General features: G+C 36.7%; 1 protein-coding gene across 2 annotated transcripts in view; it reads right to left on the minus strand.

Moving 5' to 3' along the window:
* LOC127866311 (uncharacterized) overlaps window positions 1–14,972 on the minus strand; it is a 61,229-nt gene extending 46,257 nt beyond the window's left edge. For both annotated transcript variants that reach the window (XM_052406780.1, XM_052406779.1), the window contains exons 1-2: window positions 14,750–14,972; window positions 5,204–5,393 (exon numbers count right to left, since the gene is read on the minus strand). In XM_052406780.1, coding sequence (XP_052262740.1) covers window positions 5,204–5,393; window positions 14,750–14,957 — 398 coding nt within the window. In that variant the 5' untranslated portion in view covers window positions 14,958–14,972. The remainder of the gene's footprint in view (window positions 1–5,203; window positions 5,394–14,749) is intronic.
* Between the last annotated feature and the right edge of the window lie 3,648 nt (window positions 14,973–18,620).

Consider the following 18,620-nt stretch of genomic DNA (forward strand, 5'->3'; position numbering starts at 1 on the left):
GGTGTAGAAATGAAGAAATTATAGTAAAAGGCAATTTTGGGTGGGTGTGGTCTATGTGGGCGGGGCGCCCCAGGGTTGGTAATGGGGCCATGCATAGTTGAGATTGACTGTATTGTCATAAGAGAAGTTCAATATCAATTTGAAGTGAATCGGTGTAGAAATGAAGAAATTATAGTAAAGGCAATTTTGGGTGGGTGTGGTCTATGTGGGCGGGGCCCCAGGGTTGGTTATGGGCCATGCATAGTTGAGATTGACCCTAATGTCATAAGAGAAGTTCAGTATCAATTTGAAGTGAATCTGTGTAGAAATGAAAAAATTATAGTAAATGGAATTTTTTGGTGGGTGTGGCCTATGTGGGCGGGCGCCCCAGGGTTGGGATTGGGGCCATGCATAGTTGAGATTGACCCTAATGTCATAACAAAAGTTCAGTATCAATTTGAAGTGAATCCGTGTAGAAATGAAAAAATTATAGTAAATGGAAATTTTTGGTGGGTGTGGCCTATGTGGGCGGGGCGCCCCAGGGTTGGGAATGGGGCCATGCATGGTTGAGATTGACCGTATTGTCATAAGAGAGGTCCAGTATCAATTTGAAGTGAATCGGTGTAGAAATAAAGAAGAAAATGTAAAATAACCTAAAAAAATGAGTGAAAATTTCTGACGCGGCCCCACCCCAACCGCTATAACTTTTGACCCAGGGGTCAGATCAAAATTCCAAATAGTGCAGGGTCGCACATATGCTCATAGCTACCATGTGTGTAAGTTTCAAGGTTCTAGTGCTTTTAGTGTAGGAGGAGATAGTGGCCAGGACGGACGGACAGACGGACGGACGGCGGAGATAACCACAATATCCCCACCTTTTTTTCAAAAAGCGTGGGGATAATAAACCAGACCACCGCATGTGTATATTGCATTCTATAAATTTTGTAATACGAACGACGAAAATAAATTAAAACAAAGAAAAATACTGTAACCAAAAACAACAGCCCAAAAAAGTGTATCTGTTTTGCACACCAGATAAAATGTGCATATGTTTGATTTCAGAAAACAACTGAGGAGCTGCGCCATGAGCGCATGATACGCCCGTCGTTCGCCAATGAAGTAGTAAGGTAATAAATAACCCTTTGAATCATTTTTTTACTTCAGTTGGCAGAAGACAGCTGGAATATTTGTCAAAAAAATATGTTCAACTCACCCATTTGAGTATGTGTGTATGGAATTCCAATGTTCCAGTCAAATCTCATCCAGTTGAATATGTGAAGATTTGATAATTTAACATTGTAACATGGTAAATCCGATACGGTAGGACAGTCAATGAAATCACGAAATTTTGACGAACAAAGTCGCATAACTCTGGAACGACAATTCAGAATTCCGTCAAAAATGAAAGGGGATCAGGGTTTATGAATATCAAGATTGTGTTAAAATTTGAAAAAAATCCATCGAAGGATATTTGAGCTACGGTAGGACATTCAATGAAATCACGAAATTTTGACGAACAAAGTCCCATAACTCTGGAACAACAATTCAGAATTCCGTCAAAAACGAAAGGGGATCAGGGTTTATCAATATTAAGATTGTGTTGAAATTTGAAAAAAATCCATCGAAGGATATTTGAGCTACGGTAGGATATTCAATGAAATCACGAAATTTTGACGAACAAAGTCCCATAACTCTGGAACAACAATTCAGAATTCCGTCAAAAACGAAAGGGGATCAGGGTTTATCAATAATAAGATTGTGTTGAAATTTGAAAAAAATCCATCGAAGGATATTTGAGGTACGGTAGGACATTCAATGAAATCACGAAATTTTGACGAACAAAGTCCCATAACTCTGGAACGACAATTCAGAATTCCGTCAAAAACGAAAGGGGATCAGGGTTTATCAATATTAAGATTGTGTTGAAATTTGAAAAAAATCCATCGAAGGATATTTGAGCTACAGTAGGACATTCAATGAAATCACGAAATTTTGACGAACAAAGTCCCATAACTCTGGAACGACAATTCAGAATTCCGTCAAAAACGAAAGGGGATCAGGGTTTATCAATATTAAGATTGTGTTAAAATTTGAAGAAAATCTGTCAAAGGATATTTGACGTAGCGTACGACATTAACAGACGGACGGACAGACGGACGGACGGACGGACAGACGCGGGGTATACCATAATACGTCCCGTCATAGACGGGCGTATAAAAACCAGTCCCATATAAAATACATAGTCAATATATGATTTTGTTAACATATAGCTTTACAATATGCTATTGCAGTACTTTACTTTGCTTATCGATCACTTACAATATTTTAAGACATTTGCAATATTTTGTTGACTTGAACAATATTTGAAAAGTTGCATGGATTTTTCATCAGTTACCGTAAATGTACATGCCATCCGATAACCAATCAGAAATCAATAAATAAAATACCACGCAAAATTGGTAATTAGCACAATTTTCCGGAATGCTGAGGAAACTATACCAATTTTCATTCTCAAATAATGGCACAGTCAAACGACTTTGACTCTACCCCCCCACCATTAAACAAGAGGGCCAAGATGGCCCTAATTCGCTCACCTGAGTCGGTTCATTCAATCTTTACCAAATGTCAAACTTGACCTAAATATAGTCCAGACAAACATCCTGGTCAAGTTTCATCATTATTTCATCTGCGAGTCATGATCAATGTACCTATGAAGTTTCATAATCCTAGGCGTAAGCATCCTTGAGTTATCATCCGGAAACCATTTTTCTAAGTTGAGTCACCGTGACCTTGACAGCCATTGTGTAAATACGTTTTTTGGCATTGTGACCTTGACCTTTGACCTAGCAGTGTTTTTTTCCACCATTTTGGGAATGGGGCAGGGTCCCTTTGGATTGGGAAAATTCGCGGCGTTATGACTAAAATTGTGAAATAAGTGTTGTTGTTGTTTTTCAACAAATGTTTCAAAATTTAGGATACAAGTTTGTCCAGTATTATATTTACTAAGGTTGATCTTATATGGATGGGAGATGAACAAAATATTGATCTTAAAAAAAAAAAAAAAAATTTTTTTTTTTTTTTTTTTGGGGTTCCATTGGGAATTTTGAGCTCCCATTTGGGAAAAATATATACTTTTTTCCATTGGGAATGGGTCCGGATACCGGACCCGATTTTGAATGAAAAAAAACACTGCCCTAGTGACCTGATAATCAATAGGGGTCATCTGCGAGTCATGATCAATATACCTATGAAGTTTCATGAACCTAGGCATAAGCGTTCTTGAGTTATCATCCGGAAACCATTTTACTATTTCGGGTCATCGTGACCTTGACCTTTGACCTAGTGACCTGAAAATCAATAGGAGTCTTCTGCGAATCATTATCAAAGTACCTATGAAGTTTCATGATCCTTGGCATAAGCGCTCTTGAGTTATCATCCGGAAACCATCTGGTGGACGGACGGACCGGCAGAAAAAAAACACTGCCTAGTGACCTGATAATCAATAGGGGTCATCTACGAGTTATGATCAATGCACCTATGAAGTTTCATGATCCTAGACCTAAGCGTTCTTGAGTTATCATCCGGAAACCATTTAACTATTTCAGGTCATCGTGACCTTGACCTTTGACCTAGTGACCTGAAAATCAATAGGGGTTATCTGCGAGTCATGATCAATGTAGCTATAAAGTTTCATGATCCTAGGCATAAGCGTTCTTGAGTTATCATCCGGAAACCATTTTACTGCTTTGGGTCACCGTGACCTTGACCTTTGACCTTAAAATCAATAGGGGTCATCTGTGAGTCATGATCAATGTATCTATGAAGTTTCATGATCCTAGGCATAAGTGTTCTTGAGTTATAATCCGGAAACCATTTTACTATTTCGGGTCATCGTGACCTTGACCTTTGACCTAGACCTGAAAATCAATAGGAGTCATCTGCGAATCATGATCAATGTACCTATGAAGTTTCATGATCCTTGGCATAAGCACTCTTGAGTTATCATCTGGAAACCATCTGGTGGACGGACGGACCTACATGAGCAAAACAATATACCCCCTCTTCTTCGAAAGGGGGGGGGGGGGGCATAATGAGAAATCTGCCCCCCTCCCAGCAGCGATGTTATTCAACTGACCTGAACCATTTTAGAACTCAACTCTCGTACCAAGGAAACAAATGTTCTGAGCAAATTTCATGAAATTTGGGCCAAAAATGTGACTTCTACTGTGTTCACATGTTTTCACTATATACATACAGAGAAAAATGCCCCGCCCACTGGCGGCCATGTTTTTTCACCCATCCTGACCATTTTCAAACTCATCCGAGATATCAATAAAACCAATGTTTTGACCATTTTTCATGATGATTGGGCAAAAATTGTGACTTCTAGAGTGTTTACAAGGTTTCTCTATAGCCAAATAGGGAAAACTGCCACTATATACATATAGAAAAAATGCCCCGCCCACTGGCGGCCATGTTTTTTCACCGATCTCGACCATTTTCGAACTCGTCCGAGACATCAATTGAAACAATGTTTTGACCAACTTTCATGATGATTGGGCAAAAATTGTGACTTCTAGAGTGTTTACAAGGTTTCTCTATAGCCAAATAAAGAAAACTGCCCCTCCCACTGGCGGCCATGTTTTTCATCGGATCAGAACCACTTTTGAACTCAACCAAGATATCATTAAGACAAACATTTTGACAAAGTTACATGAAGATTGGGCATGAAATGTGACTCTACAGTGTTTACAAGGTTTTTCTTTTTTTTGACCTAGTGACCTAGTTTTTTACCAGGCACAACCCAGTTTCGAACTCGGTCGAGATTTCATTGGGACAATGCTTCTGACCAAGTTTCATGAAGATGGGACAAGAAATGTGGCCTCTAGAGTGTTTACGAGCAAATGTTAACGGACAGACGGACATACGACGGACTAAGACCGGTCACAAAAGCTCACCTGAGCAATCAGGTGAGCTAAAAACTCATCAAATTTAGATTATATCAAAATAGACCCTGTACGGCTCAAAACCGGATTTCCGGAATAATCAGGACAATTGACACTCCTGTATTTGTTGAGTTTGTTATTCATTATTTGTCACTTTGTGGTCACCAGTCAAGATAGGAAGGAAGGGTTGCATCCTGCTCCCTTGCTCTAGATCCTTCCATATATGCATACCAAATATCACGTAGAAGTCATTGCTTCACCTAGCAAAATTCACTCACCTTAAGGACTCTGAGAGCGGAGTTAGGGTGCCATCACCTCGGTCAACTACCCGGAAGAAATTGAGCTGGTCTCCCTCTCGGAACACGACTAGGGTGACCTGCCTGTTGCCAGGCAACTTTTCAAGGATTTCATCCCGGTTGGCTTCCACGTACTCGGCCATCTCTCGCAGTGCCGGGTCCTCCATTGGAACTGTAGGAGAGGCATATTAACTGTTATGAATTGATCTGGTATGTCGTTACCGGTATACAGTTTCAAAGGGACTTTGGCTTCTATTTTACTAAATAGAGCTAATGCAAATTCATTTATCATGCTTCAAAATGAATGTTTGTTGGTTTGAACTCAGGGTTCCCGCTGTCCATTGCCATTGGCCCCAATGGCGACAAAATTAATATTCTGGCGACTAATTTTCGCAAATGGCGATTTTCGAAAATCCGCATTTTTTCTGCTTAATATTTCCTTCATATGACATAAGACGCTCTGTTTACCAGCCGCTTTACGGCAGTCGTTATGCAATCGATTTCCGTGATGTAAGTGGCACTGCTGAAATCAATGGAGCATGCAACTGTTGCAAAGTGGTATGCAATGGTGATAATTGCGATTATCTGGGGTGTTGTTACAAGTTATCTTAATTGGTCGGCAGTTTTATTGCTTCATAGATAAGACACATTGAAATATACCAACTTTGCGCTTAAATGTGAAGTGTTTGTCACATGTTTCGAAGCCGATTCAAGACCGTTATGTTGACAACAATGAAAATCAAAAAGGTAAGTATCGATTGATTTTAGAAAAAATCTGCGTAATTAAAGAAAATAATTAAACATTTTACATGTATTGGTTCTATTTAAACGTGACATGATATTTCTGTTTTACTCTTCAAAATGGCAAGTTCAGAGTGTATAACGACTTTTAGAAAGACACGTTCAGTGAACATTAGATTCTGATAATGTCCCCCGCTAACATTCACCAGCTAAACAAACAAGAGGGCCAAGATGGCCTTAGTTCGCTCACCTGAGAGGAGTCGGTTCATTCAATCTTTACCAAACGTCACACTTGACCTAGATATTGTCCATACAAACATCCTGGTCAAGTTTCATCATTATTGAACCAAAACTCTGGCATATGGAGTGATTTTGTTTTTGTAAGATTTGACCTGGTGACCTTTATTTTGAGTTGACCCCCCTTACCAAATATCAAACTTTGCTTACAAAAATAAATATTATGACCAAGATTCATAAAATCTCAGGGCTTTCCTTAGACCTCAAATCTCAAGACTCATGACTCTTGGGACCAAATTTTCAAGAGTCAAAATCAAATTTGTATGAGTCATAATAATAACGCAGGAGAGTCAATGATATTTTGTACTTTAAGCAAATTACTGAGATATAATATATAAAAAGCAACAAATTTACAAATATCTAAACATTTATTTCTTATATTCAAGTCAATAAAACAGATAATGCAAACATACATTGTCAGGGGTTGAAGAATCCACTCGACCGCTCGCATATGCGAGTGAAGTTTTCGAACGAACAAAAAATACGTTTAGTACACAAAGAAACTGCACTTTCGTTTTGACAATGAAAAATGCCGTAACGGGCACAGAAAAAATAATTCTCGAAATCGGCTGTGCTCTTTTCGTCGTTGTCAGTGCTCTTAGCTAATCGATTAAAAGTGAATAAAACTGTTAAATATATTGGTCATTCCGTGAATTTTAATATAAATATCAATAAAACAATAATACATCACTGGTTAATTATAATACTTCTTATATTTCATTAAAAATAAACAGAAAAAATAATTATTAATAAACAGAATAATTCCAAATTTCGTGATCAGAAGCCTTAGGCAAAATTTACCATATTGTAACGGTTTGTCAATCAAGCGTGTCTTTCAGTAAAAGTTCGTCTGAAATATTAAAATGGAAAAGGGTTCTTTTTTAAAATATCTGCAAGGTGGTGATGACAGGGAACAGAAAGAATTAGAAAGGTCGTCAAAACGAGAAGCGGAAAGAATTGAGAAAAGGAAAGAGGTGCAGAAAACGTAAGGAAAGCAAATATAATCCATCAGATAATGTAGTTAATTTGTTTGCAGTTTAGTGTCACTATGTTAAGTAGGTTTAAAAGGTTCTGGTTGATCATAACTATAAATATAGATATCTTTTTTTTTAATGCAGGGCGAGTAGATTAAAGTGAAGAGCGAGTGGATAGGTCTACTCGCCCTGCAGGGCGAGTGGCTCTGGAAAAATTCTTCAACCCCTGATTGTGACCAACATTGTGAGCATAGTGAAATCAATACGAAAAAAACACTCGCACTTGTAGTGACAGAATATATATAAGGGGTGTCAATTGTCCCAAATTTGAAATACGGAAAATTAAGCAGAGATTCAGAGACCGTAGGATAAAGGGAATAGAGGACAGAGCCCCTCGAGCCCTTGCTTTTTGTTAATCTTTATTTTCTTTCTACTTGCAATTTCTTGTGAGTACAATGCGAAATTTTATTAATCAGACCATCCGTAACACCGCATGTGTATTCGTCATTCTTTAATAAATGTTATAAAGATCGTTGGAAATAAATTAAAATCGACGAAATACCGTATCCGAAAACGACTGTCCGAAAACAGGTAGAGATACGTCGTTTGCGAATGAAATAAAATGTGTTTTGTTTGTCTGCAGAAAATGAAAGACAGTAATAAGTAACCTAGCAAATACGCAATTAATATATAATTCGGTTGACATATTGTTTTAAGCATGATATTGCAGTGCTTTACTTTGCTAATAGATAATTTATAGTTGGCGGACATTAGCAACGTTCGTAGAATGGTACGGTTTTCGGAAAGTAGCGAAGATGTTTCGTCAGTTACTACTCATGTCAGTGCCAGCCGTTTACCATCAAAATACCTCCTTAAACTAACTAATCGGATTTAAATTTATCTCAAAATCGACCCTGGACGGCTCAAAGCCGGATTTAATTATTTCATGTGCCATCTTTACCGAAGACGTGCGACAAACACGCCGATTTTCTCTGCCGTCTCAAATGGTCAATTATTACACCTATGTTGTAATCAATTAGCACATGCAGCATCCAAATTTGTCACTTTGCCACACAGTCAGTTACACCAGTTCTATGGTTATTTTAAGCGCCTTTGAACGTGCACTCTTGCATGAAAAGGGCGCTATATAAATCCGGTATAATAATAATAATATTTATTAGCAACTCTGATGCAAGGAGTGTAAATTGACGTTGTAGACAGTACATATGCCAGCATAACTTTCGCGCGTCTTTGAATGGAGCAAACATGGAATAAAACAGGGTTGGGTACACTGTATTCAGCATTGGAAATACATTCTGACATATTATGAAAGTATTTCTCAAAATATTGTGGATATGGATATTATAATTACATATTGGATATTATTAAAACTGACGCGGGTGAGTCCATTCTGTTTTAGTGGGTTTAATACATGTTGTTTCTGCAAACAGCTGATAACAAACGCTCAGATAAATAATTGAACGTTGATACACGCGTCATCGAAACAGCAGTGTTTTAATTGGTCATTACTAGATTTCTATATGGGCAAAACTCCGCCTACTGGGCGGACTTGTGCTTCAATGATTGGAAACGGGCGATAACGGTTAGCGTCTACCTAAAGATACTCCGCCCCAAGCCAATTATCGATTACTCTTAACAACTTTTGATCTCTTTGACGCAAGTCGGTACATTCCCCCGGGTCAAATGTGACGCATAACGTAATTTTCTCACGAGTAAAACTAGGGTATTCTGTAATTTTTAAGCGTCAAAACCCGGGAGCTCGGGTCAAAGGAAAGCCCTGAAATCTGAAACAAAATTGTGACCTCTAAGAGTGTTTATAAGGATTTTGTATAATATAATGAAAATTTGGACAATCTAAAGGCAATAATTATGGCATTCATTATGTGATATATATAAAACAAATCATGTCACCAAGTTTCATGATGATTGGGCAAAAAATGTGACTTCTAGAGTGTTCACAAGCTTTTTTTACTATATAAACAGGGCCCTCAATCTATCAAATCTGCCGCCGAATTTCGGTGGCAGTCCCCCACCTGAAAAGTATACTTTTTTCCCCTTTTGGGTGAAAAATTCCCCCTAAAAAAAAAAAAAAAAAAAAAAAAAAAATTTTTTTTTTTTTTTTAATAGAAAGATGTGTCTCATGATTTTTATATCTCAATTCTATTTCAATTTAATCTTTTCAAACATACTAAATTATGAAAAATGCAATGGATATAGTGCAAACATGTACAAATGAAATAATGAGAGAGTAAGTAAAAAAATCCCCCAAAAAGGGAAACGCCGCGAAAATTCCCCCTCCTAAGGGCGGCGGACCCCTTCCCCCAAAGTAGTGTGAGGGCCCTGATAAATATGAGAAAACGTCCCCCCCCCCCCCCCCCCCGGCAGCCATGTTATTCAACTGAACCATTTTCAAACTCACCTCTCATATCAAGGAAACAAATGTTCTGATCAAATTTCATCAAAATTGGGCCAAAAATGTGACTTCTAGAGTGTTCACATGTTTTCACTATATACATATAGAGAAAAATGCCCCGCCCACAGACGGCCATGTTTTTTCACCGATCTGGACCATTTTCAAACTCCTCCAAGATATCAATAAAACCAATGTTTTGACCAACTTTTTTGATGATTGGGCAAAAATTGTGACTTCTAGAGTGTTTACAAGGTTTCTGTAAAGCCAAATAAGGAAAATTGACCCCCCCCCCCCGGGCAGCCATATTATTCAACTGACCGGAACCATTTTCGAACTCAACTCTCATATCAAGGAAACAAATGTTCTGACCAAATTTCATGAAAATTGGGCCAAAAATGTGACTTCTAGAGTGTTCACATGTTTTCACTATATACATAATTATAGAGAAAAATGCCCCGCCCACTGGTGGCCATCTTTATCACCGATCTGGACCATTTTCGAACTCATCCGATATATCAACAAGAGCATCTATTATCTTTTTAAAGGTGAAGGGACTCAATTTAAATCACAAAGGACGGAGAGGTGGAGTGAAGAGGGGTGTATAGTGTGGGGGTGTGGACATTTATTACATTATCTTCCAAAAATGCGGAAATAAAATGGAAAAAAAATAAATCGGGGGGGGGGGGGGGGGGGGGGGGGAGTGGGGGGATTCTTAGGCGCTGGTTGGACGGTATTTCAAAAATAAAATAATAAAAATAAATATTTGTTTTTTTTTAACCGTTTCAAAAAAAAATAATTTCGGGGGGGGGTGGGGTGGGTATAATAGTGTGAGGGTGTGGTGGTCATTTGTGAGATGATCTTAACAAAAAAAAAAAATTTGGGGGGGGGGGGATTTTCTTGGGTGCGATGGTTGGACAGTATTTCAAAAATAAAATTATAAAAATAAATATTTGTGTTTTTTAACCGTTTCAAACAAAAATTATTTTAGGGGGTTGGGGTGGGTATAATAGTGTGAGATTGTGGTGGTCATTTGTGAGATGACCTTTAAAAAAAAAAAAAAATTTGGGGGTGGGGGGAGGGGATTCTTGGGTGCAATGGTTGGACGGTATTTCAAAAATAAAATAATAAAAATAAATATTTGTGTTTTTTAACCGTTTCAAAAAAAAATAAATTGGAGTGGGTGGGGTATAGTGTGAGGGTGTGGTGGTCATTTGTGAGATGATCTTAAAAAAAAAAAAAAATTAGGGGGGGAAGAATTCGCGGGGGAAGGGGGGGGAGGGCACGGGGGATGGTTTGGGTGGAGTCTATTGTGGTATGTCAGGTAAGAGTAGTTTTGTCAAAGTATCAATCAAATCTAATCATAAATAAAGAAGTTATGGCAATTTTAGCAAAATTTAATAATTTTACCTTGAGAGTCAAGGTCATTCAAAGGTCAAGGTAAAATTCAACTTGCCAGGTACAGTAACCTCATGATAGCATGAAAGTATTTGAAGTTTGAAAGCAATAGCCTTGATACTTTAGAAGTAAAGTATATCGAAACTCAAAATTTAACCATATATTCAAAGTTACTAAGTCAAAAAAGGGCCGTAATTCAGTAAAAATGACAACCAGAGTTATGCAACTTGTCCTTTTACTGTCCCTTTATGATAGTTTGCGAGTGTTTCAAGTATGAAAGCAATATCTATGATACTTTAGGGGTAAAGTGGACCAAAACACAAAACTTAACAAAATTTTCAATTTTCTAAGTATAAAGGGCCCATAATTCCGTCCAAATGCCAGTCAGAGTTACATAACTTTGCCTGCACAGTCCCCTTATGATAGTTAATAAGTGTTGCAAGTATGAAAGCAATAGCTTTGGTACTGTAGGAATAAAGTGGACCTAAACACAAAACTTAACCAAATTTTCAATTTTCTAAGTATAAAAAGGGCACATAATTCTGTCAAAATGCCAGTCAGAGTTACATTACTTTGCACAGTCCCCTTATGATAGTTAGTAAGTGTTGCAAGTATGAAAGCAATAGCTTTGATACTAAAGGAATAAAATGGACCTAAACACAAAACTTAACCAAAATTTTCAATTTTCTAAGTATAAAAAGGGCACATAATTCTGTCAAAATGCACGCAAGAGTTATCTAACTTTGCCTGCCCAGTCCCCACATGATAGTAAGTAAGTGTACCAAGTTTGAATGCAATAGCATTGATACTTTCTGAGAAAAGTGGACCTAAACGCAAAACTTAACCGGACGCCGACGCCAAGGTGATGACAATAGCTCATAATTTTTTTTCAAAGTTCTGAACAATTCAGACGCTTTCCGCAGTTGCGTAAATTTCGGCCATTAAATTCGGATGCATATTTCATAACAGAAAAAACTTTTGAGTCGGCGGTTAAAAAACAGGTTCGGTTGGGTAACCGGAAACAAGACTTCTTTTTTGTTAGCCTATATTGGACAAAGCGATATAACAGACCGTGATATATTGGAGTCAATTTTCAACTATATATCAGCGATTTTTTTTATTTTTTTTTACATTTTCTGATGGGGAAAAAAATCAGTCTTTGGGGGAAAAAAATATACTTTTCAGGTGGGGGACTGCAGCCGAAATTCGGCGGCAGATTTGGTAGATTGAGGGCCCTGTAAATATTCATTTAAATCCTGAGCTGTTAAGGTGTTGTCATAATTTATACAAGGTAACAAAATTATGTAACAACTGATGACTTAATGCATAATTGTACATACATTACATACACTTTTCTTTTGCTTATGTTCATGATTTAACACAACTGTAACACAAACTGGTAAATAACGTCTATGTCAGCATATATATATATATATATATATATATATATATATATATATATATATATATATATATATATATAATAAAAGTAAAAACACGTGTCTGGGATTTTAAATATATATTGATTTAGCCAACGCGTTTCGCATAGCTCATCAGGGCATAATACAATATATTACAACGTCAAAATGTCACGGAGATAACGTCATATCAATTATGACGTCATAACGTCAATAAATATTAAATGAAATTTAATTTGGGTTTAAATACATGTATAAAATGTTGTTCTTTTGCTAACCTAGCTGAAATATTGTTCGAAAATAGCTTATAAAATGGAAATATTTTAAATTTTGGTTCATTATGTGAACATTCATCTAAATGTTTACTTAAAGGCATCTGTCTTGTTGAGGGGTCTCGCATTTGTTGTTCATGGACAGATCGCCTATTTCTAAGTTTATCGCCAGTTTGACCTATATAATATTGTTTGCATCCATTGCATAATAATACATAAATCACATTTTGTATATCACATGACATATTAGTTTTTATTTTGAACATTTTGCCATTAAAATCAAAAGAATTCCCTTCAATAATATAACCACACAGGGCGCATCTAGAGTCATTACATTTGGATACTCTTGGTTCTTGAGATGAAAAGTAAGATTTGGTTAACAGACGTTTTAAATTAGGTGGCTGTCGTTTACATTTTATTATCTTCTGATTTGAAATTATTTTATTCATAACCGGGTCTGTTTGTAAAATGTCAATGTTGTTTTTTAATAAGCCAAACAGTTCTTTATTTTTTGGATTTTGTGTTGAAATAAATGGAATTATATTACTCTTGTCTTTTTGTGTTGATTTTGAAAGTAATTCATGTTTAGGGATGGAAAGTGCTTTTTTAATACCTGTATTTATAATAGATTGTGGATAATATATAAGATATATAAGATAAGATAATAGATCCACAATCTATTATAAATTTATAATAGATTGTGGATAATATATAAGATATATAAGATAAGATAATAGATCCACAATCTATTATAAATACAGGTATTAAAAAAGCACTTTCCATCCCTAAACATGAATTACTTTCAAAATCAACACAAAAAGACAAGAGTAATATAATTCCATTTATTTCAACACAAAATCCAAAAAATAAAGAACTGTTTGGCGTATTAAAAAACAACATTGACATTTTACAAACAGACCCGGTTATGAATAAAATAATTTCAAATCAGAAGATAATAAAATGTAAGCGACAGCCACCTAATTTAAAACGTCTGTTAACCAAATCTTACTTTTCATCTCAAGAACCAAGAGTATCCAAATGTAATGACTCTAGATGCGCCCTGTGTGGTTATATTATTGAAGGGAATTCTTTTGATTTTAATGGCAAAATGTTCAAAATAAAAACTAATATGTCATGTGATATACAAAATGTGATTTATGTATTATTATGCAATGGATGCAAACAATATTATATAGGTCAAACTGGCGATAAACTTAGAAATAGGCGATCTGTCCATGAACAACAAATGCGAGACCCCTCAACAAGACAGATGCCTTTAAGTAAACATTTAGATGAATGTTCACATAATGAACCAAAATTTAAAATATTTCCATTTTATAAGCTATTTTCGAACAATATTTCAGCTAGGTTAGCAAAAGAACAACATTTTATACATGTATTTAAACCAAAATTAAATTTCATTTAATATTTATTGACGTTATGACGTCATAATTGATATGACATTATCTCCATGACATTTTGACGTTGTAATATATTGTATTATGCCCTGATGAGCTATGCGAAACGCGTTGGCTAAATCAATATATATTTAAAATCCCAGACACGTGTTTTTACTTTTATTATATAATATTCACAATCTGGATTATTACATTTTACTTATATAACTATATATATATATATATATATATATATATATATATATATATATATACCATAACAGAAGTCAAACAACATGTATAAAATGTTTAATATTCAAAATTATTATGCTCAGTATAGTCATCAAGTATAAATATTGAATTTGAGTCGTTGAGTGAGGTTCCAAATCTATTTCTGGCAACATATGAATGACATGTTTTTAAATCCTTACTCCTTTCAGCAGACATTGAACACTTTAACAATTATATACATGTTAACATCTATGTTAACCATGAGATCACAGGGACAGAAGGGGGAACCAAACAAGGTGCCACACACAGGCAGCCTTTTATTTCGCTCTATATCTTTCCCTGAGAAATATTCCATTACATTGTACTTACTTCTGCGTGTGTTGATGGGTCCGCCGCGCATTGCCAGGACTAGTTTGAGAGTGGCGCCATCGTGGATACGGTAGTCATGGAGACAGTACTCATCCTCCAGCTCCTCAGACTTCCAGATCAGGTGCTGCTGAGCTATAGGGATGCCTGAAATCACAAGAAGATACCCATCGTCTCTTAGAGTTGTGTTGTATGATTTAGAAAATAACATGATTTGTTTCAAGATGATTCAAGTGGATGTACTGACCTAGTTTTTGACCAAATATGACAAAATATATAACTTAGCCTGTGGCCTCAAGCGTTCACAATGTAAATGATGACAAGGGACATGCCACAGCAAAAGACAATCCAAAAAGCTTGCTATGATAATTTGCTCATTAATATTTTACTTATCGAGTTATACCAGGACTTTTATATTTTTATCCCCAGGCTTTTTGAAAAAAAGCTGGGGATATTGTGGTTATCTCCGCCGTCCGTCCGTCCGTCCGTCTGTCTGTCCGTCCTGGCCACTATCTCCTCCTACACTAAAAGCACTAGAACCTTGAAACTTACACACATGGTAGCTATGAGCATATGTGCGACCCTGCACTATTTGGAATTTTGATCTGACCCCTGGGTCAAAAGTTATAGCGGTTGGGGTGGGGCCGCGTCAGAAATTATCACTCATTTTTTTAGGTTATTTTACATTTACTTCTTTATTTCTACACCGATTCACTTCAAATTGATACTGGACCTCTCTTATAACAATACGGTCAATCTCAACCATGCATGGCCCCATTCCCAACCCTGGGGCGCCCCGCCCACATAGGCCACACCCACCAAAAATTTCCATTTACTATAATTTTTTCATCTCTACACGGATTCACTTCAAATTGATACTGAACTTTTGTTATGACATTAGGGTCAATCTCAACTATGCATGGCCCCAATCCCAACCCTGGGGCGCCCGCCCACATAGGCCACACCCACCAAAAAATTCCATTTACTATAATTTTTTCATTTCTACACGGATTCACTTCAAATTGATACTGAACTTCTCTTATGACATTAGGGTCAATCTCAACTATGCATGGCCCCATAACCAACCCTGGGGCCCCGCCCACATAGACCACACCCACCCAAAATTGCCTTTACTATAATTTCTTCATTTCTACACCGATTCACTTCAAATTGATATTGAACTTCTCTTATGACTATACAGTCAATCTCAACTATGCATGGCCCCATTACCAACCCTGGGGCGCCCCGCCCACATAGACCACACCCACCCAAAATTGCCTTTTACTATAATTTCTTCATTTCTACACCGATTCACTTCAAATTGATACTGAACCTCTCTTATGACAATACGGTCAATCTCAACTATGCATGGCCCCATTACCAACCCTGGGGCCCCGCCCACATAGACCACACCCACCCAAAATTGCCTTTTACTATAATTTCTTCATTTCTACACCGATTCACTTCAAATTGATACTGAACCTCTCTTATGACAATATGGTCAATCTCAACTATGCATGGCCCCATTACCAACCCTGGGGCCCCGCCCACATAGACCACACCCACCCAAAATTGCCTTGTACTATAATTTCTTCTTTTCTACACCGATTCACTTCAAATTGATACTGAACTTCTCTTATGACAATATGGTCAATCTCAACTATGCATGGCACAATTACCAACCCTGGGGCGCCCTGCCCACATATGTCACACCCACCCAAAATTGCCTTTTACTATAACTTCTTAATTTCTACACCAATTCACTTCTAATTGATGATGAACTTCTCTTATGACAATACGGTCAATCTCAGCTATGCATGGCCCCATTACCAACCCTGGGGCACACCTAGGTCAAACATTCGGCGTGGGGATACGCGTCGGCCTCTGCCGCGCCATTTCTAGTAAAAACATAATACAGAATGAGACATGCAAACAGATTTAGGCACATTACCTTTTTTTGTATAATGACTAAAATAAGATCTATAATATTTAAATAGAATCTTACCAACACAGAACAATGCATATCATTATTATCTTATATTAATGAAATACAACTCTATTGAAAAAAAACACATGTTTTGCCAGTTAGTTATCTCTCATGAAAAATAACATAACTAGGAAAATGGAAAAGTTAAACAGTTCACATGTAACTAATTAGGTCAAATGGAGAGATTACATCACCCATAAGTCAGGGGCGTAGCAAGCATTTTTTTAACTGTAGGCCCGGATATAATACATAAAAACGGGGGGTTATGGGGGTCCTTCCCCGGAAAATTGTTAAATCCTATAACGCCTTTGGTGAGATTTACAGCATATCTAGACAAATAATAAGATAAGACTTTGACCTGTATTTCTTTGATATTTTACTGTTTTATCTAAATGTCAGAGAACTAAATTTTACTGTATTATCTTTATACCAGAGAACTAAATTTTAAAACAATATGGAACAAAGAAACATTTAAAAGTGTAACACTCCACTTATTCACTAGTCAATCCATGGGAATTCTTTCCAATAATACTGTCTGCATGTCTATAACAGCACGTTTTTGTTCGGCATCAAGGGACCAAACCGACCCAGATTCAGTAAATGGATCGGGATACGGGGGTAAGTGCTCTATTTTAATTTTCCGCGGTCATAAACATTATTCGGAATGTTTCTTAAAAATCCAACGATAATTGATTACAACTTACTGTAGTGTTGAAAGGGAGACAAGTAGATCTACATGTAGATCTTAGTAAACTTGTTACAGCAAGTCACGTGAAAAGTAGCCAGCTATAATATATGCACATAGAAAGAAGTAGATTTGATAATTGGAAGATATGTCCTTTAAACAAGACCAGAATCCATTGTCCGAGGATTGTGTCAATATGAAATGCAGATTTCTAACACCTCACTCCCTCAGGGTCAACAATTTAATGTGTTTTTCGAAGTTGAAGCATTTAAAAACAATTCATGTTTAAAAAAAGTTGTAGGCCCGGGGCCTGCTGAGCCTAATAGCAGCTATGCCCCTGTAAGTATATAGGATGAAACCTTTATAAAGATCTAAATGACTCAGTTCATGTTGTTTTACTGGACTCATCAAATTGTGATTCTCTAGAAAAAAACGATACAATAGTTTGACACTAAATTTGACGATATGAATGTTTCTAAATCCCATCAACAATCATCATCATCATCATCATCATCATCATCATCATCATCATCATCTTCTTCTTCTTTCGATCATCATTATAAAATACAAATTAAACATCACACAATCATAGTCAACAATTTAATAGTTGCAATCAGCTTCGACATCGACCTTCTTTATAATGTTGCACTTCTGCCAAATGTGTGGTCCCAAATCCAATGGCAGCCTCATCTTCATGATAAATGGACAAAAAATGTGACTTCTACAGTGTTAACGTATTTTTACACTATTGCCATATAAGTAAAACTTCTCTGCCCACAGATGCCCATCTTTTTCAACAGAACGGAACCTTTTCAATCTTAGCAAAGATATTATTGAAACAAACAAGAGCTGTCTCCATAGGATGACATATGCCCCCGATAAACGCTTTGATAGAAGTTATGAGCCTTTTTCGAAACCTAAACGCATATTTCGAAACCTAAATGCAGACCCTAAGTTCAAGGTCAAGGTCATAGGGTCAAAATTTGTGTGTGTATGGAAAGGCCTTGTCAGGGCCCTCATTTGGCCGTTTTTGGGGCCGAAATTCGGCCCCATTCCCCCCTTAAAATAGCATACTTTTTCCCCTATTTCAGCTAAAAATTCTCCCCTCAAAAAAAAGTTTGTTTTTTTTTACTTTTATACCTTAGTTGCCAGCTGGTATTATGCTATTAACCTTTGATTAAATGTATATTTATGTAAATTAC

This window comes from Dreissena polymorpha, chromosome 2, assembly GCF_020536995.1.
Source record: "Dreissena polymorpha isolate Duluth1 chromosome 2, UMN_Dpol_1.0, whole genome shotgun sequence".
NCBI classification, from domain to species: domain Eukaryota; kingdom Metazoa; phylum Mollusca; class Bivalvia; order Myida; family Dreissenidae; genus Dreissena; species Dreissena polymorpha.